Genomic DNA, 26,955 nt, shown 5'->3' with positions numbered 1-26,955 from the left:
TACCTTCAATTAAAAACACTGTTGGACAAATCTCTTTTATGCAGACTACTTGGAAAATTCCTTTTGTTTTCATTGATCAACAGTTTGATTCTCATGATAAAGTTATAAGGCCTTGTTTTTTGTTAAGCATTTGATTGGGGAATGTTTAGCAATCATTTTTCTTTTACTCTATGGGACTGTTTTTATTAAATTTTAAAAAAATTACTTATGGGTCCTTGGAAGTTTCAACTTTCAAAGCATTCCCAATCAGTCGAACAATTGAATTTCATAGGCATTCCCTCATTTTTTCAGTTTGCTTACTTTTTAATCTTTGTACCTCGCTCCGTTAGTTTCTTTTTTAAATAATTCCAAAATTGACTTTTAATGTTGGCGGAAAAAATCTCATCAAGTTTTGTCCAACCTTTAAAAGGTATACGGATAACCATCACTTCAATCATTTTTTCCCATTTTTCCCCATCTTTTCACTTAACTTTTGCATATGAAAATACTACATTTTAATCGAGAAGTTATTAAACGAAAACACATCATACTAATTAGAAAACTTGTATTGTATATGGAAAACTCGTAATCAAGTAAAGTGAATTTGCAAGTAAAACTATCATGATTCTAAATGCAAAATTAACCCATGATCACCATTTACTCTAGATTTGCAACCGCCTAAAATTGCTTCCTAATGTTTGACGGCGAGACAATGAGTGGAGGATTCGTCAAAACACTCCAAACTTCATTTTATTTGCTTGCTGATAGAAGGATTGAAAAAAAAACATATAAAAAAGAAGAGTGATTTGGTGTTAATATTAAAACTTGTAAGATTTTTTTAGATAACTGAATTTGAGGGACTTTTTGTTCATTAATTTAACTCCTAAAATTTCTCTTTTTATATTTATTTCTGAAAACTTTAAATATATATATATATATATATACATATATCCCTGCCTTTATTTAAATTCTTTAAATTCTTATCTTGTAAATTATCTTTATTAACTGTTGAATAGAATAGTTATATATACATTGTTTTTAAACTATAAATTTATTTAATAAATAATTATAACCAAAAATTAAAAAAAATGTAACCAATATTGTTACATATAAAATGTTAATGTTTACAAATGTAAATATAAATAATATATAAGATATTTTATTTACCATCTTTATACCAATAGAGTTAATATTTTATTTATCTCTAGAATAAGAGGTCAAGGGCTATGCATGTATGCGTGTATGCATTAAAATCTCAAAATTTACGGTATATCACACGGAAAAAAAAGTTAACATATGATTATTTATTTATTTTTTGACAAATAGACGACAGAAGGCCCTCATTTAAGGATAAGTCAGGGATATACACGTATGAGGAGCAAAACTCAACACTGACCCACGTGCCTCACCTTACGTGGACATGAAAATTTAATCTCGGGTCCTCTCTGAAATAAACACCCTACACAAAAGATCCAGTACCAATTGACCTAGAGGCCGTTGGTAATAACATATGATTTCAAAAATTTTTAGTTTGTACTAAATAAGTAAAATTTTTTTACTGGTACTGTTGCCTTTTTTTTAGCATGTACTAAAACTGCAACCAAGTGTTTTTCTGTAGAGAATTAATGGTTGTAGAATGTATGCTCATCTATGAAGCAATCATTTCCCCTTTTCAACTTTGAACCTTCAAAATTTCTTATTTTAGGACATTTCTGAATTTTATTTTATTTGTTGTGATGGTCTAATTTATGCTATATAATCAATAAATGAATCTTTGAATTTTCATTTCACTTGCTCACCCAACAAATTTTTTTCTCTCTTTTCTGAATAACATTAGCTATTGTCTTTTTATTATTATTTGAAAGCTTAAGTTTTTAGGTTATATCAAGCTCATTTACACACATAAATATAAACATGTGGTGAAGTTAGGTAAGGCTTAATTATTCTACAAAAGAATAATATAATAGCTGAATATTTTGATAAAAGATGGATATCAAGAGATATGCATGCTAATTTAATCTGTGTCTTTATTATAGCCTAACTATTCGTCTGTTTGATATGACCATATATCAAACAAATATGAAATCTTAATTTAGTGAATGTGCATACACAAAAAAAAAACAAAAGGTTGATTGACCACCAAAGAGTTCTGTATTAATTATATAATAATAATAATAATAATAATAATAATAATAATAATAATAATAATAAAAATAAAAGAAACAACATATAATTGATACAAGTTCTGTTCTCTCATTTGATCATCCATTAAATATCAATATCATTTTTTTCCCAGCATTAAATTCTAACAGAACAAGACAATCTTTCCTTTCTCATCTTTTCTTATCTTCATTAAATGGGACACAAGAGGCTCTGAAATATTTGAAGATCCATAAGACGCTACTATGCATCCGTGATCATTCAGTATTTTTTTTTATTTTTTTATTTTCTGAATATTGAAGGACACTTGATATCTTGCAGCAAAAAATGCCACAGTGTAAGTACAAACAGGTTTTATGCTGGTCTGTCTCCTTGTATCACATGCACCCCACCATGTCTTTTTCTCTGTCATTAATCTCTTCTTAAATTACTCATATCTTTAATCTTTAATTTCACATCCTTCAAGTCTTTTGGATGTTCATGCTCAATGATTCATATTAAAATGTTATCAAATATGATGGATCATGTCACTAGCTTGCCATGAGGGGTTTTCACTAGCTTGCCATAATCTTGTGCTGTTTTTTCATTTCTTTTCCTTAATTGTTCATGGTGGATCAAACAGTAATTGAATACTGAATTACTGAAAACTTGCAAGTTGTATAACGCTAATTGAATGAATACATTCTTTTTTATTCTTTATCATCGTAAGTGGCAATAATTTTGAAGTACTAAATCAATAAAAAACTGGTGCTGTTTTGGATACATTCTCCAAAGAAGAACAAGATTATTGTCCTTTGGTTTTATGAGGAGACAGAGTGGACAGGCTGTTCTTTGTACCTCAGGGTTTGATCACCTTCTTTGTAGTGTTTTTCATTCTGCTAATCAGGTTCTTAGGAGGCAGAGTGCACCATCACATCCACCAGCCTTTCAGCTTGCAACATGTCCCACAAAATGTAAGACATTGATCAGAGGCCTTCCTTAATTTCAGGTTCATTTGGATTTACTTGTTTTCTTTTTTAGTATATATATATATATATTTTTTTTCTTTTTGTGCTAACTTTTTCTTGCAAACTCAATTAGTTCTTTGAATTTTATGTGCATAACTAGATGAATAATTTACAGGACTTTTGGATGTATTCAATTCATGACATGAAGTCTGGCATTGAGTCTACTAGCACTTGTATTCATGTAACTTTAGTCCTCACAGTTGTCCAAATGTACATATGAGTCTATGACTGCAGAATTGCATCAGTTTGGCATTGGAAAAAGAGATAGCTACGAATTATTTTAAAAAAAAAGGCTTTTGTTGGGTTATTTTATTAAATATATAAAAGAACGGACAAAATTGTTATTTTGTTTAGAATTAGTAGTATCTTATGTAAAAATATTAATGAGTTTTGTAAGTGATGGGTAAATTTCATCTGTTTATAGTTTGGTGTAAATGTGCCCTTTGTCTTTATTTTTTTTAACTCTAACATTAATTTATAGATAGATGTAAAGGCACCTAAACATAGAAAATGTGATCATTTATGATGAGAAAATTTAGAAAAATAATTTTTTAATTTCTAATTTTTTTAAAAATGTGGACAAGATAATATCACACACATCCACTGGCCTCAATTATGCATTGGGAGGGCATCGAGCTTTTGACTTCTCATATGGGACTTAAATGTCTTACACTTGTCTATTGTAGTGGTATCAGATTTTTAATTGAAAAATTAAAAAAACATGTCAAATAAATAAATAAATGCATAAACGAGTTGAATAATAGATTTTGTTCAGAAAATTATGGGATGTACATGTTTGTGAAAACTCAATCATTTCAACAAAATAATATTTGTGGAAGAGAATGTCAGCCATTGTTGGAATATGTTTTGAACATTTTCTTCTTAATACGTAATTCGACTTACTTTGTATATTTAGTTTAGAAGCTAGGCCTTCAATTTAAGTGGTAATTCTAAAATTCCCCTTGATAAAAGCGATGCACTTGATCCACACTTTGCCTCTAGTCCCAAAATGATTGAGAATTTTTAGCAAAGTGACAACTAATTCATTTTGATTTCTTGGAGTGCAGTCTATATCTATAATGCAGAGCAGAGTTCTTTCCTATCTTGATAAAACACATTCATATAATAAGACTTTACTTTTTTAAAAAACCTAGTTCGACTTTGTATCTTTAGTTCAAAATGAATTATTATGGGTTTTAATATAGCGGGTAGGCTCTTAGCTTTAATAATAATTCTAAATTTTCCTTTAATTGAGGTCATGTGTTTAGACCCCAAATTATTATTATTATTAGGGAAAATTACTGTTCACCCCTCGTAATTTTCAAAACTTTCCAAAAACCCCCTCCTACTTTTACACACCCATGACCCTTCCGTTAGTGTTTAACTTTCTTTTTACCCCCTACCGTTCACTTCAAATGGGTCCATGTTGTGAAATCTCATTTTTGTCCTTGAAAATGGTGAGAAAAAGAGCGTAAATCACATCACGTTTCAACCTTTTTCAAGCGAGCTTTCGGTTTTTGATGACAATGCTACTGAGTTGCATTACATCTTGTTCTTCTCCTCATTTCTCTTCATTTGATTTGTTCGACTTCAGTTCTGCCGGTTTCGTAATACGGTGAGAATCTCTTTGTTGCTATCAGTTTGACCATTCCAGCAGTGTTTATTATGGCGACTCATTTGTGGTAGTCCCGGGTGAAGTTTATCATACCCGAAATATATAAATCGGGTTTCCCAACGTAAAATGAAGTTGATTTCCATCGGATTGGTCAAGTGCACTCCATCTTCAAATGACGTAGTCGATTTTATTATCGAGACGAAGCATGTGCCATATGTCGCTCGCTTGAAAAACGAGTTCATTTCAGTTGTAAAGTTCTTCTCGTTTATGGTTATCTATTTGTATATTTTAATATATTACCAATATGTTTAATAATTGTCATCTCCGTTTAACTGTATCTTTACATGTATAACTATTCATATTAATGTGTAAATTCTCAAAGTCTCTGTGTAAAATGGTGATCTTTTTCGCTTTGATCCGAATTGTTGGCGAGCGTGCGCGTGGCAGGTGTGAGCTAGAGTATCCCGCACATAAGAATTAATGACGCATTAATTCTTACGACATACTATAAATATCCCGAACACCCGCTCGTTGTAATCACCAATGTCGGTCCATCATGCGCTTTAACTTTTTCTCGGATATGAAGCGTCACCGCTGTGGACTTCACACCATAAATAACAGGAAGAACCCTTCCTACGGACAACCACTCCTCATCGTCCCCTCATCATCCTCCTCCTCCTCCCTCTTCCTCCTCATCATCCGCTCTCCCGTGATGATATTCTCCGGAGTCGGACGAAAGTTCAAGATCAACTTATCCGAAAGGATGTCTCGTGATCCTCCTTATCTTGAGAATCATCGGTAGTAATCACGCGACATAGTTAAACTATCTTTTTCTCGCCCTAAGTCGAAATACTCGCATAATCGCGAATGCGGAGGATTCTCCGAGGTGGACGACTGGGCAAGCAATTAAGCGAGCATTTTGACTTGGGTAAGAAAAGAAAGTTTTCACTTATTGCGTGATTGCGGAGGATTCTCTAGAGGAGGGAGATCGAGAAACATCCTTTCAAGCGCGAGTTGATATTTATCACTGAGACTTTTTGTTACCGCTTAAGAACCTTACGTAAGTGTACAACTATTACTACGTGTTTAACTATCGTGATCTTCGCTTAAGTCGGACCACTGACACATTGATTAATAGACGCTTTTCATGAATGTGTTTGTTTAACCTTTTTTAATGTTCTACGTTGTGCAGGTTCAAGTTGATGCGCATGTTATGCAATCGCCGTGAGCATTCGAATGAACAGACACTTGTTTCGTTCTACGAGGGTCGAGTCATGAGTGTCCAAGGTCCGAGAAGACGTTGTAAATGTTGTAAATGTTGTAAATGTTTTTATTTTTAAACGAAACAAGCTTTATTTGAATGTGAACTTATGATATTTAATCGATTCTCCATTAGTAAACGCTTTAAATATTTTAAACAAACTAACCTATTTGAGTGTCTCCTTGTGATAACTTGTGAAATTTAAACAGAGACCTAGTAAAAACAATTTGAGAAACAAAGAACGACATTGTAACAATAGAAAAAGTTAAACAATAATCAATTTACTCTTTAAACAACGACAACGGTGTTTAAGAAAATACATAAAAGATGTTTAAACAGATGACCAGGAGGTACCCATCTTCAACGCGATGTCGCTGAAAGCATTCAATTTTAAACAATAACATATATTTTAAACATGTTAAATCACTATATTTAAACGCGGTTTTACGTATTATTTACATGATATAGACTTTATTTTAAACAGGTAACCGTTATTTTTAAACACTATATGTATCCTGCTTAAACATAAAAAGCTTGACGTTTAAACAGATACTCATGTCGGCGATGACAATATGTCTTCATCGCGAGCAGTGATATATATTTCCCTTTTTGCCCTTGGGATGGAGGAAAAAATACCGCCCTAATCACATCACGCCTAGTCTAACCTCTATGCACTTTTTTGTTTTCATCTCGACAGTGACATATATGCACTTTTTTGTTTGCCTATTTGACTCATTGCTTGTTGTTTACATCTTCTTCTTCATCTTATTTTTGTTCTTCATTTCATTTGGTTTTATACGATTTGGTTTTTCGCCCGATATATTATGGAGAGTTTTTGTGGTATTGCTAGATTCAACGGGGAGGGAAGAGTGCTAATGTTCACGGCTCGGACTTCTTGGGAGTTGGTGTTAATGAGATATGTGAAAGCGATAGGGGTCCTCAAGTTTCTCTTGTCGGGTTAAGTTTATCACACCAGATGGATATAAAACGGTTTGTCCAATAGAAAACGATGTCGACTTCCAGCGGATGTGTCACGTGCACTCCATCTTCAAATGTGTCAGTAGTTGATCTTGTTGTCGAGACGTAAGATGTGCCATTGTCGAATCCTAATGAAAATGAGTTTTACTCGTTAGTAAGTTCCTTCTCTTTTTATTTGTTCCAATGTATGGGTTCGTTAGTGTTTAAATATGTCCGTCACTGGTTAACATCTTGTACTAGTCGTTTATGTTATTCGGTAACTGCTTAAGTATTTAATTTAACATTTAAATATTGTCATTATCACTTAAACATTATATTCTCCGCTTAACATATTGATCTTTTCATTTGACTGAAGTGTTGGCGGAATTCGGATTCTCGCGAAAGTGCTCCTGCTCATCCCCATGACTGACTTACTCGACGCGTGGGATGTCTTCCTTCCTCGTCGATCATTCGAAGTCTGTCGATTGGATATTGGACAAAGTTTTTGACGGTGTCGAACATTTCGTGGATGTACTTGAAATCATGCAATCAAACGGAATTTTGACTTCGAAATTCATAAAGAACGAAAAACAGTCTGGAGTGATCGTGGAATGCTGCGCCCGATGGTTGTCGTTGGGCGCCTTCATGCATCAAAAGAGTATAACAAAAATACTTTTCGTAATCAAGACAATCAACCCGACACACACTTGCGGTGGTGGCATAGGTTCAGGCCACATCCGAAAGCGTCCCAAAAATGGGTTAGCGACGAGTGATCTCGGAAGCTCAGGACCGCCCTTGTACAAGGCCATCGACATTCGAGAAGGACATGTTCGGGAATATGGTGTCCACATACCATACAAGCAGGCTTGGTTGGGAAAGAAAGCATGCCCGGGGTGGTCTCGATCAGCAGTGACATCTCCAACTCACATCGTTTGCTTTTGCTATGTGGATAAGGTGGGTCGAGGACAAATCCGGCGGCGTTGCGGATCGTGGAAAGAGATCGTGATCGTTTTAAAACGTGCATTCTTTTTCTTCAGACGCGTGTATTGTGGGATTCAAGAGGGCTTCTGAGCCGTCATGTTTTCTCGATGGTACCCACCTCCTTGGAAAAATATCGGGGTACACTCATCAGGGTGCCACGAGGAAAGATGGAAACAATGGTTTTTTCCCGTCGCCTTTCGGTATAGTCGACAGCGAGACCGATGCTAATTGGACTTGGTTCATATCTAAGTTAGGCGATGCACTTTTATACGAGGAAGGAGATTATCATGAGATAATTACCTTCGTGTGTCGGACGAGGTCCAAGGGCCTTGTGAGACGCAATTGCGAGAGTCTTCCCTTCTTCGCCACATGCACTCATGTTTTCGACATTTGGAGGCCAATTTTATAGCTAATGGCGAGACTTAGGAAGGTATTGAGGGAGGAGTGCTGTGGTCATATGCTTCCGCATTGCGTGAGCATCCACGGCTAAAAGATTTCGATGATATCGTGAATGAGCTACGCAGCCACATCACCCGAAGCTCATCAACTGGTTGATTAATAAATCGGATATGGCACATTGGTCGAATTATCTATTCGAGAGGTGATCGTTGGGGTGAGATGTATTGAAATGTTCGAGTCGTTCAATGCTTGGATCAAGGAGGCTCGTCATTTACTAGATGTGAAAAGATGTCGACTCCATAAGGTCTCAGAATGTTGATTTACACTTAACATTTAGTGTTACCCTTTAAACATTCTCAATCTTTGTTTAATTCAACTTGTCCCGACTTTTCAAATATTAATCCTTTTCGTCTTTAAATATTTTACAATAATGTTTAAACATGTTTACTGAATTATTTAACCATCAATCGCCTTTGTTTAACCTTATTTGCCAGTTCAAGTTCGTTGATGCGCATGTTATGTAATCGGCGTGAGCAAGCTTAACAAATGGGAGACCCTACTTATGCCCGCACATACATTCGAAGGTAGAGATCATTGTTGAGAATAGCCAAAATCTTCGTGTTGGTCGTTGTGTCGATGATCGTTACAAAGTGATCGACCAGTGCAGCAACTCTGTGAGATCTTGCCATCGAACTTGTTCATGTCGAGAGGTGGCAAGTTTATGGTATCCCTTACCAAACACGCTTGCGGCTGCAATAATGCGGACGGACACCAACGTCCATCGATTTATTAGCGGCTACTTTACCGTCGGCAATTACAAACCGTGCGATAAGGAACTATATTCCCATACCCGGCGATGGCGCTTCGCATAAAGTCGTGAGCTTCGCTTCCGACCGCTGTGAGCGAAGGCGGCCTAGAGGCCTGAGACTGAAAAGAGGATCGAAAGTCACTGGCGTTTGATGTCCAGCGAGTTACATTGCACGTGCCTTTGCTATGGATCCGGGTCACAATCATAGAATCTTGATGATGGCCCATCGCCCTGACTAGGCATTGTAAATCAAGCCGACTTCTAAAGAGAAACATTGTGTATTGATGGGCAACTTTTCCATATTTAAAGCTGTTGCTTTTTACAGATGAATGCATTTATTTAAAAGCGAGAGCGAGTGTTATTTTTAAGCGGATACAGCTGTAATTTGAAATATTTCAAAGCGATGTTTAAACGATATATGGTATATTTAAACAATGAAAAGTGAAATGTACACAATTACAACGTAAATTAAACAATGAAATGAGAATTGAATGGAATTTATCTGCTTTACAATTGAAAACAAACAAAAATTTACATTGAGATATACCATAAGTCATGTTCTTAGAAAAATAAAAATAATGAATTGAATTTGTCTAGGTTTACATTAAACAAAATTGACATTGAGATACTAAGACATGATTCTTCAAAAAAAAAATTTAACCCTTGTGATGATCCCCCTTTCTCATGAACAGGCTGCTCTCCTCATAAGTATCCGGGTAACATACATCCCCGAGGTAAGGCGATACATGCTGCAGTGGCCGTAACTTCTCACCAAAGTAATTGCCGACAGACACAGGATGTGACCAAACGATGATGGTTGAAATCTCCAAACAATGAAGACTCATTCATCAATCCCCTTTGAATGCAAACAACCACAAGAGCATGTTGCTAAGACTTTTATTACTATCAGTCTACAATAGCACAAACAAGTAACAAGGAGGAATTTGGCACAAATTAATAAATGAGAAAAATTCATGTTTCACATGTGCATTAGCAAATGCACGGCTGAAATTATTTCTCAAGAACACTCCACCAACACAGAATATTTGCAACACGAGATATTAGATAGATTATAAAACAAAGAAGATAGTGGATATAGATTTAGGCATAGATATGAGAAGCTTGTGGAGAAAGCACAGTGAAATACTGGCAGTCTGTAATGTTGCTATGTAATGTTGCTAAGACTTTTATTACTGTCAGTCTACAATAGCACAAACAAGGAACAAGGAGGAATTTGGCACAAATTAATAAATGAGAAAAATCCATGTTTCACATGTGCATTAGCAAATGCACGTCTGAAATTATTTCTCAAGAACCCTCCACCACCACTAGATATTAGATAGATTATAAAACAAAGAAGATAGTGGATATAGATATGGGCATAGATATGAGAAGCTTGTAGAGAAGCACAGTGAAATACTGGCAGTCTGTAATGCTATCAAAATGAAACTAGATGATAAACAAATGTTAGGGCTTCTAGATTACCATTAAACTTGAGAAAGGAGCAAGATTTTGGATTTGCGAATTTGATTGCGGGAAACCATATCCTGCAGCATTTTGTTCCGTAGTGCTTGGTAATGTATAATCAGAGACAGATGGGAAATTGTACTGAAGTCCATGGGTGGCATCCAAGGAATCACTTCTGATGATTTCTGGCTCTGTAGCAGAAGGCACATCCTCCCTTGTGGTAGTGGTACTTGTGGAAGCAACATTTTCACTTAAAGCAGACCTAAGCTGCTCACTATCATAGTATTCGGTATTCCTGCATTACATAAATGAGTCATCCCAAACACTAAGAGCATACTCAAGGAGGTATAAATAACAGAATAAATACCTAGGCTCAGACTTATCAATTGAAGAAGTATCTTCTGTAACAGGAGCCACATCCAAGCTGGTTTTCATGGGCTTTGACGAGAATGATCCAGAAAAACCAGCAGTAATAATTCCAGAATTAAAGCTACCAAAGCTTAAGTGGGAGCAGTCTACATTAGTAACCAGCAGGTGATCAGGAATTATCACTGCAGGGATTTCCTCCACAGATGGTGCATTTAGGTCTTTTTGCAGATTTATTTGATGTAAATTAGCAGCCACTGATGAAATTTCTGCATTAACATCCTCAACTGAAATGACAACCATCAAGATTATTACACGTTAGCTAAAGCACAGGAACAGTTCATCAAAGGAAGTTGTCAGAAATTATACTTGTTTTATATTTTATTTTATTATGTTTATATTTTTTATTTTTTATTTTTTTTGACAAATACGATAGGCACGGTAGAAATTATACTTGTTAGAAATATAAGCTAAAATCACTAAATCATTACACACACCAAGGACATTTGACACATAATAAAAATTAATCATAGTATATTTTATGATTAACTCTGGCCATATCAACAAAGAGGAGGCAAGAATAGAGAACAAAAAGTTTCGATGGCAGCATAGCACAACAATGTCTAACCTTTGTAAAACCTTCAAAACTACATCTTGCATTGCTGCTCAGTCTAAACCAACAAGCATAGGTACTACGAAGTGTGTACTATTTCAGAATTGGAAGCAACAAGAATTCTGGGATAAGGTGGTGAATCATGGCATAATTATTACTCACCTAATACAGAAGCAACCAGAAGTGGCAATCCAGGAAACTTAGACTACCCAGCCGATCATTCTTGTCAAGAAGCATTTAGCAATAATTTTCACAAAATATAAAAAGCCAAATATCCATTTAAATGCCAATCAACCATAAGCCCTTCTAAAGATTGTATAAAAAATCATAATCTTACAAAGTTCCTCTTAAACAGAAAAAGAATATAAAAAATGAGGAGAAGATTGTAATCAATTTGTAATCCATTAAATCCTAGAATTCACACAAAACCTAAAGAAGAAAAGAGACACCGAAATATGTAAGGGGAGATTTTACCTTCACGATGCTCAAAAGCATGCCTTTGCGATTGGTAAGAGCTCAAATTATTTATAGAATCATCAGTCTGATGTGAGTCATCTCCCAGATTATCCAATTGCACTTGCCTGTCAGAGAGAGATACAGATCCAGTATGCTCTGCGTGCAAGTCCTCATCAGTAGCGTCATCCTCTAACTCTTCAGTCTCATTCAAATGAGGATTTACATGCAAGTTGTTACCATCAGCAAGAGTAGGTGTCTCTGCATACAAAGTAGAGGAACCAGATGTCTCTGGAACAGATGGCACTGTTGCAGCAGGTGATTCGTCAACCACCGCCCAATCATCATGAGAGCCATGTGATCCTACACTAGTGTTTTGCTCATGAGTTATCTCCGTGCTCTTAAGGATCGGATTCTGAGAAGAATGCGATTCCTGATTCGATTCACAAGGCAAAACCGATGGTGAGGGTCTCTGACAGAGGGGTGGCATGTCTGACAGGAGGGGAACAGATGGTGTGTAGGATGAGTCACTAGCCACAGCAGATACGCTGGGTGACTTCCCTTGAGGCCTGCCCATCTTTACAACATCAGCCATCGAACGACGACCAGGGGCTCCAAACCAACTATTCTGGTATCCAGATGAAGGTTGCACTGGATATGAGAGACCATCAGGTACAACAGTTGTAGGTGCTGGAGTTCTCATAGGTGCAAAATCACTGCAGTTCATGAGTAAGTAGATGAATCAGTAACAAGCAACTAAACTAGTATTTCAGATTCCTCAAAAGATTACTCATGTCAGGGATTGAAGAAAGCACAATCATTTCTTTAATAATATATATATATATATATATATCTTGCTAGCATCAGATAAAGCATATAAGTGAAAAGTGGCCTAATGTATGGGAGCCCAAAGGAAAGATGGTATTCATGTTTAATACTCCCTCCGTTCCTTTTTAGTTGTCACGTTTCGGATCTCTTCTATGTTCCTTTTTATTTGTCACATTAGAAATTTTGTGCAGCATTAAATAATTTTTTTTCCAAATTTGCCCTTTTAATTTAATGTATTTGTACAATTTTCAATAAATCACAGTCAACTAAGTATTAAATTATATACTTCACTAGTGGGGGATTTAAATAGGGGTAGTTTTAGAAAGTAATGGATTTTTTTATAAAAATATTTAGGTAACGAACTAACTTTTAACCAACTTTCTTAATCGGTGTGAAATTAGGTAAAGTTGACAACTAAAAAGGAACTGAGGGAGTATAAGAGGTGTATGGTAGTTTTCAATAGCATATAATCTAAAATGCTTGATGTTTGTTCATTAAGATGAGAAACTATACAGAGACTGATTTTCAAGGGAAACAGTAGAACATTGTTACAGATACAACAAGAGTAAAAGGATAACATAAAATTCGTCTCCCACTCAGGGTTAACATGATGGGTTCTCAAATTATTACATGAGTTACAATGCTATAATGAGTTTATTTTGCTCAAAAGGGATCAGATACCACTCATCGAGTACAAAGCTATTCTTTTTTTTTTATAACCAGCAGATTCATCCCTAAGAGAATTACAGTGACTAAACACAAGTGATTATATGCCCAACACACAAATGCATTTTCAATAACAGACTGCAAACGCAATTCGCATAAAATTTGCTGTCCACTATGTTTGCAGTGCAAGAGTTGTATTGCATCTTAAGATGGACTGCACACAAACTAACTGGAGATCTTCAAGGGTGTAAATGCATGAAAGAGGTCAATAATGATCCCTTTGCTGATGCTAGTAAAAAGTTTGTCAAACATAACTTTAAGTTTTGGATTAAGTTTTGGATTATGCCATTGGAGTTCATCAACTTACAACCAAACAAAAGCACTCTAGAAAAAGCATTTTAAATTGCAGCCTATAAACAACAATATTACGTGTGAACGCAGAATTCCAGATATTAATTAGCATAATTCCAATTCATCCCCACTAATAGGATATGAAATTTTGAAAATAGATTAGTCATTAGAGAGTATCATAAATAAGTTTAATAGTCAATGCACCAAATTGGTATGACCAATACAGCAAAACTGAGCTCAGGCAATCCTATAAGCAGCACCAATGTTAGTGGGCCATAAATCGGCTAGGTTCTGGTGCAACAGCATTCTGCAAACATTATATGCACTATGAAGCAGTATACCTGAGCATAAGAATTTAAGATCCTGACCAAGAGTAGGCTAACATTAACCCAAACCCAGCTCAGCATATTACCACTCAAAGAGTACTGTGAGCGTCACACTTAAAAATAAGATAAAATGAGACTTATTTAGCAAGAACAGTATTTTGATTTTTAATTTTGTTAGGATGGATTTTATGGAGCAGTGTAGTGTTGTTGACCTTTTATTATGATAAGTGGCTGATGAGGCAGATTCCAAACTTGATGTAGGAATAGCATTTTCTGAATTTTCTTTCTGGTGTACAGCTTTACCTCGAGCAACTGCAAAATCTAGAGTAACACAGAAAAAGAAAATAAAGCATCTAAAAATATACAAATTCAAATACTGCTTTAAATGCACATAAATAAGTATATAATAGTGTAGATATACATACCACTAGAACTGAATTGAGACGGATTATTACGCAGCCCCCGGTCAGTACCACCTCGAGCTCCCCGATTGGATTTGGCACCCACTGATCTAGATCTGTTCTCAGGAACCTCTTTAACCTAAGCCAAGTAGAAAAAGAAAATAATAAGCCTTATTGACTGATAGTCTGATAGACACAACCATGCATCTCTTCTAAGCACTCAAAAACATTTAACAGGTTTAAGTTAAAAAAAAAAAAAGGCAAAAGAAAGCAACCGTATTTTGAGTATGGCAGTGCAAAAGAAAGTGAGGATTGCAAAATCATCCATTCTTTTAAATAATAATCCATTTATAGAGATTAAAAAACAAAGAAAAGATGGGAAAATAACACTAAAAGAGATCAAGTTCCCAATTCTGGACACTACAAATTATGAACCAACAAAGGTTTTAAAAAGACATACTTTATTATGTGGATATAGGCATGGAACGCTTGGTGGCACATAATAAAAGTTGAAAGAGCTCATGATTTTAAAAAGAAATTGTAAATATCAAAGTTAAAAGAACTAACCATAAAAAGACAGGTGAACAAATATGCAACAATAAATCAGATGGAAGAACAGATGTTAAAAGTAAACCAAGCATGCAGCAATTTTACTAATATATAAAGACAGGTGAACATATATGCAACAACAAATCAGAAGAAGAACAGATGTTAGAAGCAAACCAAGCATGTAGCAACATTACTAATATCCATCCTATAAAGAATTATATTAAATCCTTTCACATAACATTGATTGACACTTATGCATTCCTGAGAGATGAATTAAAATTTGCACTAACCTCCTTCTTCTTTTCACGTTTGCTCTTCACCTCATGAAAAGTATCTACACGATCACAAAAATCAAGTTAGATATACAATTATCAAAGATTTAAAAATTGTAGGCACACAATTATCACACACATATCTGAAAAAATGGATTGCTGACTGACAAGCCACTTATTCATAAATCATTCTACTGTAGATAAATCACAAATGCCTTTACATGAGGTACATCAATATAGAACACCCATAGAACACAAAGCACAAAAAACAAAGAATCTGCAGTGCTCCACCAAAAGATGAGTCTCTTCGGGCAACATACATGTCAGTTCTTTGTCTCAGCCAAGCCATTCTCACTTAAAACTGAATAAAGGCACTCAAATTAAAAACTGTACAAAAGATTATCAATTCAAACTAAAGGCAAAAGGTAAGAAGCACAAGAAAGCATGTTAAGCCCTACCAAAAATCCACGATATGAAACATCAAAGACAAAACAGCTGGTACTAAATAACCTAAATTAACATGAAAGGTTTAAAAAATTCCCAGGTAAGGCCATATTCAGCAAAATCATTATGCATTTCAATCCTATAGACTAAGATATGTACAAAAGTAAAGGATGCTCTTATCAAGATATAAGCATCATAATGAAAGAAGTTGGGCTATCACTGGATAATTTGTCCCCTCAACTCCCAATTTCTCATTTGCCAGTTTTGCCTTAAAAATGAATTCATCTAATATCATCAAATGCCCAGGTCTACAGATAATCCCTAGTGCACTCAACAATGACAAATCCTTACCTCTCTTAAGCTACATACTATATTGCATCTAATGTTTAAGTTACAAACATAAGCAAGTTTAACTCCACCAATACCAACGGTTATCTACCTGGGTGGTACAGACAAACTTTTCCAACACGGCAACACCTATGGATATCTAACAACTGCAATGCATCTGATATTGTCAAGAGATAAACAACAGATGGCTGAGGTATGTCGTATGTTGCTCATGCAGACAATACACAGAATTGACAATTGTTTTAGCGCACTAAATTTTCTGGCTATTGAGGATTTTGGGGCAGCAATTGAACTAAGACAATTTATGGATACCCACTCACAGACAATCAATATTAGTCTCTCACTGAACTTAACTGCAAATATCCCACTAACAAGAACCACTCTTCAAAGGAAAGCCAAAATCTAAGTAAATAATTCGAGTCTCTTAAAGCCATTAATTAAACGCATAAAATAGGCCTTCGAACAAGATTTCTAATCCAACCAAACTCCCATATTGGAGGAATTTAAAGGATCATTTATTCCGGCAACCTCCTTTTCATTTGTTTGCTCACTCTCTTGTAATCTGCAACATATCTGACAAAATGAAAAAAACAAAAACATCCTGCACACTGTTTTATTCTATAGATTGAAACACAAGCAATCATAAATGATGAGAAGTAATCAACCCATTGAAATTTCCCTCCACACTCAATCTAAATCCTTCCAAAGGAGGAAAAAAAAGCTTCTTTTCTTCCAAAAAATAAACTTCAATTTTTCTTCAACTTTCCGTAACAGAAAAAGAGAACTGACAAGACATGTATTCCACGAATCAACTCACGAATCATCTCTAATAACCTAAACCAAATCAACAACTTGCTCATCTTCCTCATCCACATATATACCGTAAACTCTCTTCCCCTCAACCACAAACTACCCTTACTCTGAAATCCTTCTTCCCTGAACCGAAGTCTAAACCAATCCATGTCGCACTTAAGCTATGTGCTCTCACAGATCAAAGCATAACCGAACTCAAGAAAAAAACAAATCCAAGGTCTCATTGCCCCTTTCCCTCCACCCAGCCCTAAAAACTCCCATGGAAATCCAAAAATCTCTCGCCTTTCACCTGAAACCCACTTCTTCCCCTCAAGTTTCTCTATTCTTCCACTAAGCACACACCAATCCATGTTACCCCCAAAGCTCTCTTCTTCCACAGATCAAACCATCTCCATCCCCAATCAAAGCAAATCAACAATCCCATTGCCCTAATCCACTCCATCCACGACCTAAAAAGCCCCCAAGAAAACAAAGAAATCCCACCTCTCCCCAAAAAAACCCCTCCTTTCCCCAACCTCCTGCCCTTCCAGAGGTATTCCACCACCCACAATCACATCAAGAAACAAAATCCAAAGAACAACGCAAACAATAGACACAAAAACCTAATACGACCTTGAGAAAGAAGCCGATGAACAGCCTCGCTAGGGTCCATGCCACACTCCTTGAGCATCGCATAGATCTCCGCTTCCGGGCAGTTCACGATCTCCTTCAAGCTCGCTACCATCTTCCGTGCTCCAGCCGGGATCCCCGCCACCCCGGCTCCCCTCCCTCCTCCTCCTCCGCTCATCCTCCGCCCCTCCTCCGACGAGCAACACAACCAAAGGCGGCTCCTTTTTCTCCTCCCTTCTCTCTTTCTCTCTCTCTCTCTCTCTCTCTCTCTCTCTCCAAAACCCTCGTTCTTACTACCTCGTTATCTCTCTTGTTGTTTTTCCAAAACTAGCGAGAAAAAATATACTCTTTTGCTTTTCATCCTTTTTCTTCCTTTTTTTATGGGAAGTGGAACTGTGCAATAATAACTAGGGTTTCTTTTTTTATTTTTTATTTTTTTATTTTTTAAACTTAGGGCATCTTTCAATCAATCCTTAGATCTCCATTCACTTAATTTAGTAAATAATAATAATTTCCGATTAGGGTTTCCTCCAAAGCTTTTTTGTTTTTTCTACTTGGGCCTGGCCCAAGCTTTCTTATTTTAGATTTTTAATTTTTGTTTTTTTATTTTATGGTAAATATGAACATTGTAAAACATAAAATTTACTACCAGCATTAATATATATATATATATATATATTAGACATTTTGTTTTGGGGATTAATGAAAGAAGTGAGTTATTCTTTGCTTGAGTTTTAGTCTTCTTATGTTTTGAGAAAGTGATGATATTAGTTTATTTAGAAACCAAATACTTTAAAAATGGATAATAATTCCCCGCCAATGACTGAGGAATGGGATTTAATAATATATATTTTATTCCACAATAATCCAATACCGTTAATAATATTGGTGCTGACTAAATGTGTTCTTATTTAACCGTTTAAATCTTTTATTTAACAGTTTTTAGTGTAAATAGAGGGTTAATTTTTTTTATAAATCACTTACCTATGGTCTTGTTATATTTTTTATAACTGAAATTCAATTTATATCAAAATAGTTACTCATTTTTAATTTTATTTTATCGAGCCAATTACTCAATTGATTTGAAACTAAATAGCTAATATAGCAGCAGAAAAATCTTTTAAAGTTTGGTGATGTGTACAGTCTAGATTGAATGACTAATATGTCACATGAATACTGATATAGATTTTTCAACTGCCATATAAACTATTTGGTTTCCAAATCAATTGGGTGACTACTCCAAGAGATAAAATTGAAGATGAGTGACTATTTTTTATGCAAATTGAAATCTAATTATTAAAATGAAGCAAAACTATAGTTAAATGATTTATTAAAAAATTAACTCACAAATACAATATCTAATGATAGAAGAGTTGATATTTAATTCGAAGATTAATGATTTGTCCGCATTAGGCTTTTATTTCCTCTCCATTTAATTCATTTAACTTGGCCAATTTAAACTTATATCTGGAAAAAAACAAATACGTCTCAAAGCGAAGTTACAAACCACATGCAAAGATGATAACACTTTGATTAGGGTTCAATAGATAATTTATCCCACTTAAAAAAAGAGAAAAGAATGGAAGATCAAAATACCACTTTTGCTATAGTAAATATTTAGTAAGGGTGCCCTCAAACATTATAAATTCACAAAGATAAACATATAGAAAAACCGAAAAAATGTAAATATCACAAGTACAAAACGCTAGAAGTCATCAACCTAAGTTTGGAAAGACAGAATAAAATAAGAGTAAAAATTTAATGGCACCAATAAACTCAGTTCAGAAGAACAGCCACAATCAAAGGAAAAAAAAAGAAATCAGTTTGTTATTGTTTTATCCATATCTTTAAATCTATCAACGTTTTGGCACTTAAAAAGCATCAAAAACATATATTTGTGTCATTGAAGATCAGAAATATAAAAAGACAAATCATAGTGCAATGTAAAAAAAAAAGTAACACTTAATCAGCAGCTTTCTTCCTCAGAAGATGTTCAACATTGAGATTGTTTATCTTTGCAGCAAGAATGAAAGTCATTTTCTGTCAGCCCACCTGTAGCAATGCAACAAAGAAGTTTAATCAGTTGCCATGCAAGAAGAGAAAGCATATATCATTATATTGTGTAGAAATTCCTGCATAATTAGAATAGCAATGTATCTCTGTTTCTAAGAAAATCTGAAACTAAAATAGTTCATTGTAGAAAGCTTGATTGCATGGTGTTACGTGTCGAATTGATTCAAAAAGGGCCATGATTTGAAGCTAGCAATGTTCTTTTCAGTTGATGATGAAGTGATAGGTGAATAATTCCACTGAGAGACAAAGAAGCACTGCTTGTATACAGGCTCTTCCTGCTCTAATTTTGGATAGTCTTTGAGGTGAATAATAATTTAATAATAAGAAGATGTGATTACAATGTGAATAGATAATTGAAGAGGAAATTCTCACCAACAGAATGAGTCCATATATCAATCTTCACATTGTTCCAACCAACCAGATGAAGATCAGGGTGATGACCTGAAAGAAGCAAGCAGCAGGGTGAATGTTCATGTGCTTTCCATTGAAGAAAATCACATCTTTTGCACAACTGATATCATGGGATATACAGGTTAAAATAGGTAGTTAACATGGGTATCCTTTAAAGGCTTGCACGCCCTTAAGCCTTCTTTGTTTTGTTTTTATTTTTACCCTCTAAGAAGCCAGAGACATGCACAATCCTCGGCGGAGCAAGCGGAGGCAAGGCCTGCATACAAAAGCATTGGGACCACCCACGCACAATCATTGTTCACTCTCCTACAAATATGCCCTCGTCCGTGAATCAAACTCTTGCCACTTGCGAAATGTTCTGGTGAGAACTCAAGTACCAATTGGTCTCTCAGTCATTGGCACCCTTAAGCCTTCTTTATTCGAATGGTCAATATTAAAGTGTCATTGTTATAATTATCTTATTTTGAAATTTAAAAGAATCAGATTCTTCAACAAGCCTATGTATTCTTAGGCTTTTGTCATATGTATGGCATACCGTATAGTCCCTACTAGAATCTCTAAGATGAGATGAAGCAAATTATTCTTGAATGACAATTGATGGCACAGGCAGTCAGTTCGAGTTCATAAACACTACCATTCTGTGTACATAAATATACAGCTGGTCCATCAAAATTTCAACAAAACAATGATTCCACATGCTAAGTGCCATACAAATGCAAGAAATACCTTCTGCTTCAGCAACATCAGCTATGATCTGAAAGAACTCCAATCCTTTAATGAAAGTTTTCACTTTCCATGAACGGTGCAGCTTCATTGTACCATTGTCAGTTATCAAGATCCATCCTTGTACCTGACAGGTTTATTACCTCAAGGAATGTAACATAAAATGATATAAAATAAAATAAACAGAGACAAACACCAACATACTTGTGGAAGCAATTCATTGGCTGACTGCTCGGACATTGACCGGATCTCCTTTGAGTTGCATGGTACACACTTCTTGGCTGTCAAGTCTGAGATTTATTGACAGATTGATGAGATAAGATGAGCACATCACAATGCTGAATCATTGTGAAAGTTTATTATAATAAGTCCTACAACCATGAAATCTAATGGGCTTAGGAAGTATAAGTTTAGGTTATTACTGCTAAGCAAATTTTCTATCTTCACCTAAGGAACTTTTTCTGGCAGAAAACGAAGGCACATGTAACCAATGAATAGAGATGAAACTCAAATCTGAAAATCAGCAAGAGAAAGGCAACAAGCAGGCTTCACCATCCAAAGTTCCCAAGTTGATTAGTCTAACCAACATTTTGAAGGTTTTACACTGGTAACACTGCTGAGTTAGACAATCATAAAAATGGCAAAAGCAATTTAGAAAGAGTTAAAAAAAGATGCTACATAGCTACTTCACACCTGAAGTTTTTCTAATAAAGAAAGGTAGTATTCAGAGCACCTCAAAGGGAACAGCTTTATCCCTTTTCGTTAGGTTGATCCTTCCCATCAATAAATTTTCTTTTTTTTTTTGTCTTTTAATTGTTAGGTAACCAAAAAGTAGCAAGTTGTTCACACAATACTACTTCAGCCTGAGTCAGCTTCCTCCATGAATAACTCAATAACTTACACTTGTAACCACTAAGAAAAAGCTCGTCTATAGAGCCACACATGTTAGGTAGAAGAAATTCAACTTTTAACTTTTGATAGAAGTTAGTTGGTGTCGAGAACAAACATGGTAAGGTGGCATTTCTTAAAAGGAAAGACAACTCTTTCATAAAATAGTCTTGGACTCACACGATTGCTTGACTCAGTGAACTAGCATTTGATAGTATAATCATCTTTGTAATGTCCTACTATTATCAAAGGCATCCCTTATCATCTAAGAGTTACTTGATTTTAACCTTCAGAAAATGAAATATAAGAAGATGACGCATGACTAAATCTCAAAATCAAAATATAATACCCCCAAAATTAAAAGTAGAGATTGCAACAAAGTCAAAAAGGCAAAAGTATAAGATGAATTGCTATAACACCCATACCTAACAAGCATAATCATGTGAGATTTCAATCAAAGTGCCACCAAAAATAAAAATTTTATAAACAAGATAAGCCAGAAACATAACACAATATAATCTTATAAATTTAGTGACAATTGTCAGCTCATACATCGTCAAAATATAGCACGCACCTTGGAATGCAGAACAAGAACTAAAACCACTGCTAAACTTCTTAAATGGTGATACTTTAACGTGATTCTGATGTATCCTGAGCATGCAATGGCATAAACCATATACATGAAGATATCTTTAAAGAGCAAAAATGATAGCACAAAAATTTAAAAAACAACAACTAATTGAATGTTTTGTTTACATGATAGAGGTGCCATAGACTACATCAGGGTTCAATCCCTCACTAATTCTTAATCTACATTTAAAAAAAAATAAAAATAGCCCTTCCATTTAGTACCCATATGGTCTAATGTCAGAGAATAAAGCATACAAGCTATTGGCTAATTATTTGTTTGCCATTGAGATAAGGTAGCATTCAGTCGGCACCACAGAAACGGCACAAACAACAGAACACCATTTTGCTTTACTTTTACACACATATACATTTAGATTATGCACCATATTGTCCTAAATAAATTTCATATGCAAAGAAAAAAAAAGAACAAGAATCATCCACTGAGAAAAAATTGGAACAAAACCAGCAATCATTATACCCAATTGATGGAAGAACAAAAGGACCACTTAAAACCACTCAAATTATCCAATTCTCAATAGTCTCTCCAGCTCCAAAATCCAAAAGTGGAATCGGACCAAATCATTCGTTATTCTTTATGGGAGGAAAACAAAAGGAAACTCTAATAATACGCTTGCTTCCATTTTCGTACAGAAGTCATCTTCTTCAACCAACCAAACACAAAGAAACCAACATTCCATCTTGTTTTCATAGTTTTTAAATCAAGGGAAGTTCGATAAGCCATGAAATGACCGAAAATAAATTTTTTTAAAAAAAAGAGGAGCGGTTAAATCTAATGATACATTTTCTTACATTTTCAGATAAAACTCACCTTTCTCTCAGCAGTCACCCCCACACTGTAATTCAAATGAGGCAAAGTATCACATCCGCACTTTAATCAAACCTAGCCATTCTTTATGAAATGAAAAAAAGAAGAAAATTTTATTAAAGAATTCGCTTCCACATTCATACACAGTTCATTTGCTTTCATCTTCGTCAACAAACCAAATACAAAGAAAAAAAAAAAATCCTTTCTTTCTGTTCTATTTTTTTTCATTTGATCCTAAATCAAGGTAAATTAGATTTTTTTTTTTTTCTTGTAGAAAAAAAAAATCGCTATGGAATAAGAAAAACGAGAGAGAACGAGAGATCAAACTCATTAACAAATTGTAGTTAAATTTCTAACAAATCTCTCATCTTCCCTCAATCAAACACACCCATAAACAAAATGATAAAACATCAAAATCAAAAACAAAAAGCATACATACTTCATGCCATTCCAAGCATCAGCCTTCAAACATATAAAAAAGTATAGCAAATAAGAAACTCACCATCCATGGATCACAGTGAGAGATTTAGCGACATTAAAAGATGACGAAGCCAAACTTGCTAGACGAACCTGCCAGGAAGAGGAAGAGGAAGCATGAGAAATTGATATGAAAACTAGGGTTAATCCTCGGCAAGAGATCAGAAAGCACCGACGTGGGTGGGAGAGAGACGATGAGCTTGCAATTGAAGCAGCATCCTCACCGGCCGGTTCATCGAGAGCCGGAAGAGATGGCGGCATAGCGGTTGTGACGCGTCCGCATTTGGGTCACACTCTCGCGAGTGGTCTGGGTCCCACATAGAGACAACGTGGCGCCTGTTTATTGGCTGAGTGACTGGGTCCCCTGTTCCATTTTTCCAAATATTTTTTTTAATGAATTAATAATAAGGAAAATTAATTACAAACCTGTGAAAGTTTTAAAACATCTCAAACAGTTTATTTAAATATTTGAATTTCATAGACATTACTCCAGTTTGTTTATTTTTTAGTAGTTGCATCTTACTCCATTAACTTCTTTTTTAGTAATTCTAAAATTATTGTTAGAGAAAAAAATCCAGCCAAATTTTATCCGATTTTTAAAAATATATACATATAGCCATCACTTCAATCATTTTGTCATATCTTTTCACTTTAGTTTTTGTATATTTGAAATTATTATATTTTAATCGGGAGATAAAAATATTAAACTAAAACATAACATACTAATTAAAAAACTTGTATTATATACGAAAACTCTCAATTAAAAACAAAAAAATGAATTCGTAAGCAAAAAATTATGATTGCAAATGGAAATTTATCTTATGATTACCATTTACTCATCCGAATTCACAACTGCCTACTTCCAATGTCTAATCCCAATATAATAGATGGAGGGGCTTTTTCCTAAAAAAAAAAAAACCTCCAAACTTCACTCTATTTGCTGACAAAAGAATTGAAAAGGAAACTAATCAAAATAGAGACTTGGTGCGAATATTGAAATTTGCAAAGTTTTTATGTGAATAACCGAATTTGAGGGGACTTTTTTTTATTCATTTCATGTTATTATAAAAAATAAGTGATTGATGAGTATGCATGCACACATTGACTTTTCTTAAGGAGTTGGAGTGTTATCTACTATTTTTAAACAATTTTTATAAAAATAAATAAACCACATTAATTTTTTTAATAAAAAAAATTACAACAACCGGAAAGTCTAGACAATTTATTTACATCAAATTCATTTACAATCAAAATTTGAGCAAATGATTTGAATATATGATTCAGTCGTAGAAAATTTTTACCCATAATATCTATAACATGAGTCTGTAGCATAAACCCTTATACTTGCGGTTTATTGTCTAATATTTCATATATTTGTACCCAATTATAAAATTATTTATAAAATATAATTTTCTTTTATGAATAATTGTTTTGACATATATCCAAACAATTTTTTTATTATTGCATGAATCTTCCACCATACAAATTTAGTAAAATTTTTAAATAATTATATAAAAATAAATATTAATTGGAAAAATTACATACACAACATTAAAACATATAATTTTTGCCCATAAGAAATGACCACATTTTTTTATAATATTAAAATATATATACAATGATCTTGCAATATGATCAAGGGTTCGCACGTAGATTGTCCAAGGAAATGTATATACAACAATTTCTAATTCTATTAATTTTTTATTAATCAACTATTTCTATTATGTTTTGAAAAGTTATTTTGAAAAAATAATAATCTCATAATTTAAATCAGTAAAATATTATAAAAAATAAATAAATAAAAACTTATATTAATTTACACTCATAACCAACTCAAAATAAAACATTTATGAATTGAGAAAAAAATTAATTTTAATCTATATATTATAAAATAAGATAACCTATTTTTGAAAATGTATATTAAAAAATTAATCTTAAAATAAAAAAATCATTGACATAAATTACTTTAATATATTATGAGATAAGAGAACCTAAAATAGTTATTTTAAAAAATAATTTTAAATATTATAATTTTCTAAGATAAGATAAGATACATCCATATTTTAAACCAGCATTAATAAATTATTGACAAAAATTAATCTATCTCTATTTTGAAAAGTTATTTTAATAAACTATTAATGAAATTGAAGCAATATTGAAATAAAAAAATTTATTTATGAATGTACATAACCTATAAAAAAATTTATTTAAAGATTTAATTTCAAAAGTACATTAATAAAAATAATTTACCTTAATACATTATATTTTAAATATCTTATTATTATAATAATATATATTAAATAAGTATTTGGGGGAAATTTTTTCCTTTGCTCGACACATCCAAACCAATTTTTTTTTCCACACGATGATGATGATGATTCACTGATTGAGAATATCACTGTGTAGTGGAATAATTTTCAGTTTGAAAGTGAGTGGCCAGGGGTGGATTGATTAATGAAACTTTAATTTGAACTTCTTAGACAAAAATTCTATATTAAAAATAAAATGAGATATTTATCATTATTATTTTGGTTAAATAAAAGACTTTAATATTAACCTATCTCTACATTTTAAAAACTATTTTGAAAATATATTAATCTTGCTGATTGAATTAGTGGAAAATGTACAGAAATTAACTTTAATATTTATTATGAAATAAGGTAATTTATCCGTATTTTTAAAATTATTAATATCATAATTTAAAATTAAATTAATATTGAAATATTTTTTTATTAAGATAATCAATCTAAAAAGTTAGATAAGATAAAAGATAACTTGTGTTCATTTGTTTGAAAAGTTATTTTAAAATAAAACAACTTACTTTAATATATTATATTATAAATATTTAATATATTATCATAATATTAGATATATTAAATAAGTTTTTGCTGTAAAAAAATTTAATTATTGATTGACACATCATGTAATCCCTGACATTTGAAATTTACCTTCATGTTAAAATTAAAGTTACAACAAGGACTTAAATGCGAGAGTTTGTGTAAGATTTTGGGCTCATGTAAATAAGAAGATTTGATCTAGAGTGTTTACAGAGAAAGAACTAAGAGGTAAGTTGCTAAATTTTTTTTTGAAAATACTGTTTTATTATATAATGACCATCGGTGATTTTTCAGAGATTTTGTTGTAAAGACTTTTGCATGGCAGGGGCTGAAAATGAATTTTTAGAATAAAAGAGAGAAAATGATGGAAATCCGGTCAATCTAAATGATGGATTTTTTTTTTCTTCTCATCAACAG

The 26,955-nt window shown here is 33.7% G+C and overlaps 2 protein-coding genes across 2 annotated transcripts; both read right to left on the bottom strand.

Annotated features, from left to right (window-relative positions):
• Positions 1-10,517: 10,517 nt before the first annotated feature.
• On the bottom strand, positions 10,518-17,970 carry LOC120258982. The gene is made up of 7 exons (XM_039266494.1): positions 17,677-17,970; positions 15,478-15,521; positions 14,663-14,777; positions 14,450-14,558; positions 12,088-12,782; positions 11,002-11,287; positions 10,518-10,929 (listed from the first exon to the last, which is right to left on the bottom strand). The coding sequence occupies exons 1-7, from the start codon at positions 17,849-17,851 to the stop codon at positions 10,644-10,646; spliced, it is 1,710 nt and encodes a 569-aa protein (XP_039122428.1). The 5' UTR covers positions 17,852-17,970; the 3' UTR covers positions 10,518-10,643.
• Positions 17,971-19,477: 1,507 nt separating this feature from the next.
• On the bottom strand, positions 19,478-24,011 carry LOC120259435 (pterin-4-alpha-carbinolamine dehydratase 2, mitochondrial). Its single transcript, XM_039267035.1, is given in 8 exon segments — positions 19,478-19,704; positions 19,706-19,725; positions 20,119-20,187; positions 20,884-21,007; positions 21,085-21,170; positions 22,343-22,419; positions 23,727-23,794; positions 23,878-24,011. Coding segments are annotated over 8 exon segments (573 nt in total). The 5' UTR covers positions 23,938-24,011; the 3' UTR covers positions 19,478-19,635.
• Positions 24,012-26,955: the final 2,944 nt, after the last annotated feature.

The sequence above is a fragment of the Dioscorea cayenensis genome, chromosome 4, assembly GCF_009730915.1.
Source record: "Dioscorea cayenensis subsp. rotundata cultivar TDr96_F1 chromosome 4, TDr96_F1_v2_PseudoChromosome.rev07_lg8_w22 25.fasta, whole genome shotgun sequence".
Lineage (NCBI taxonomy): Eukaryota > Viridiplantae > Streptophyta > Magnoliopsida > Dioscoreales > Dioscoreaceae > Dioscorea > Dioscorea cayenensis.
The sequence above is the reverse complement of the archived record's forward strand: the minus strand, read 5'-3'. Positions and strand labels throughout refer to the sequence as shown.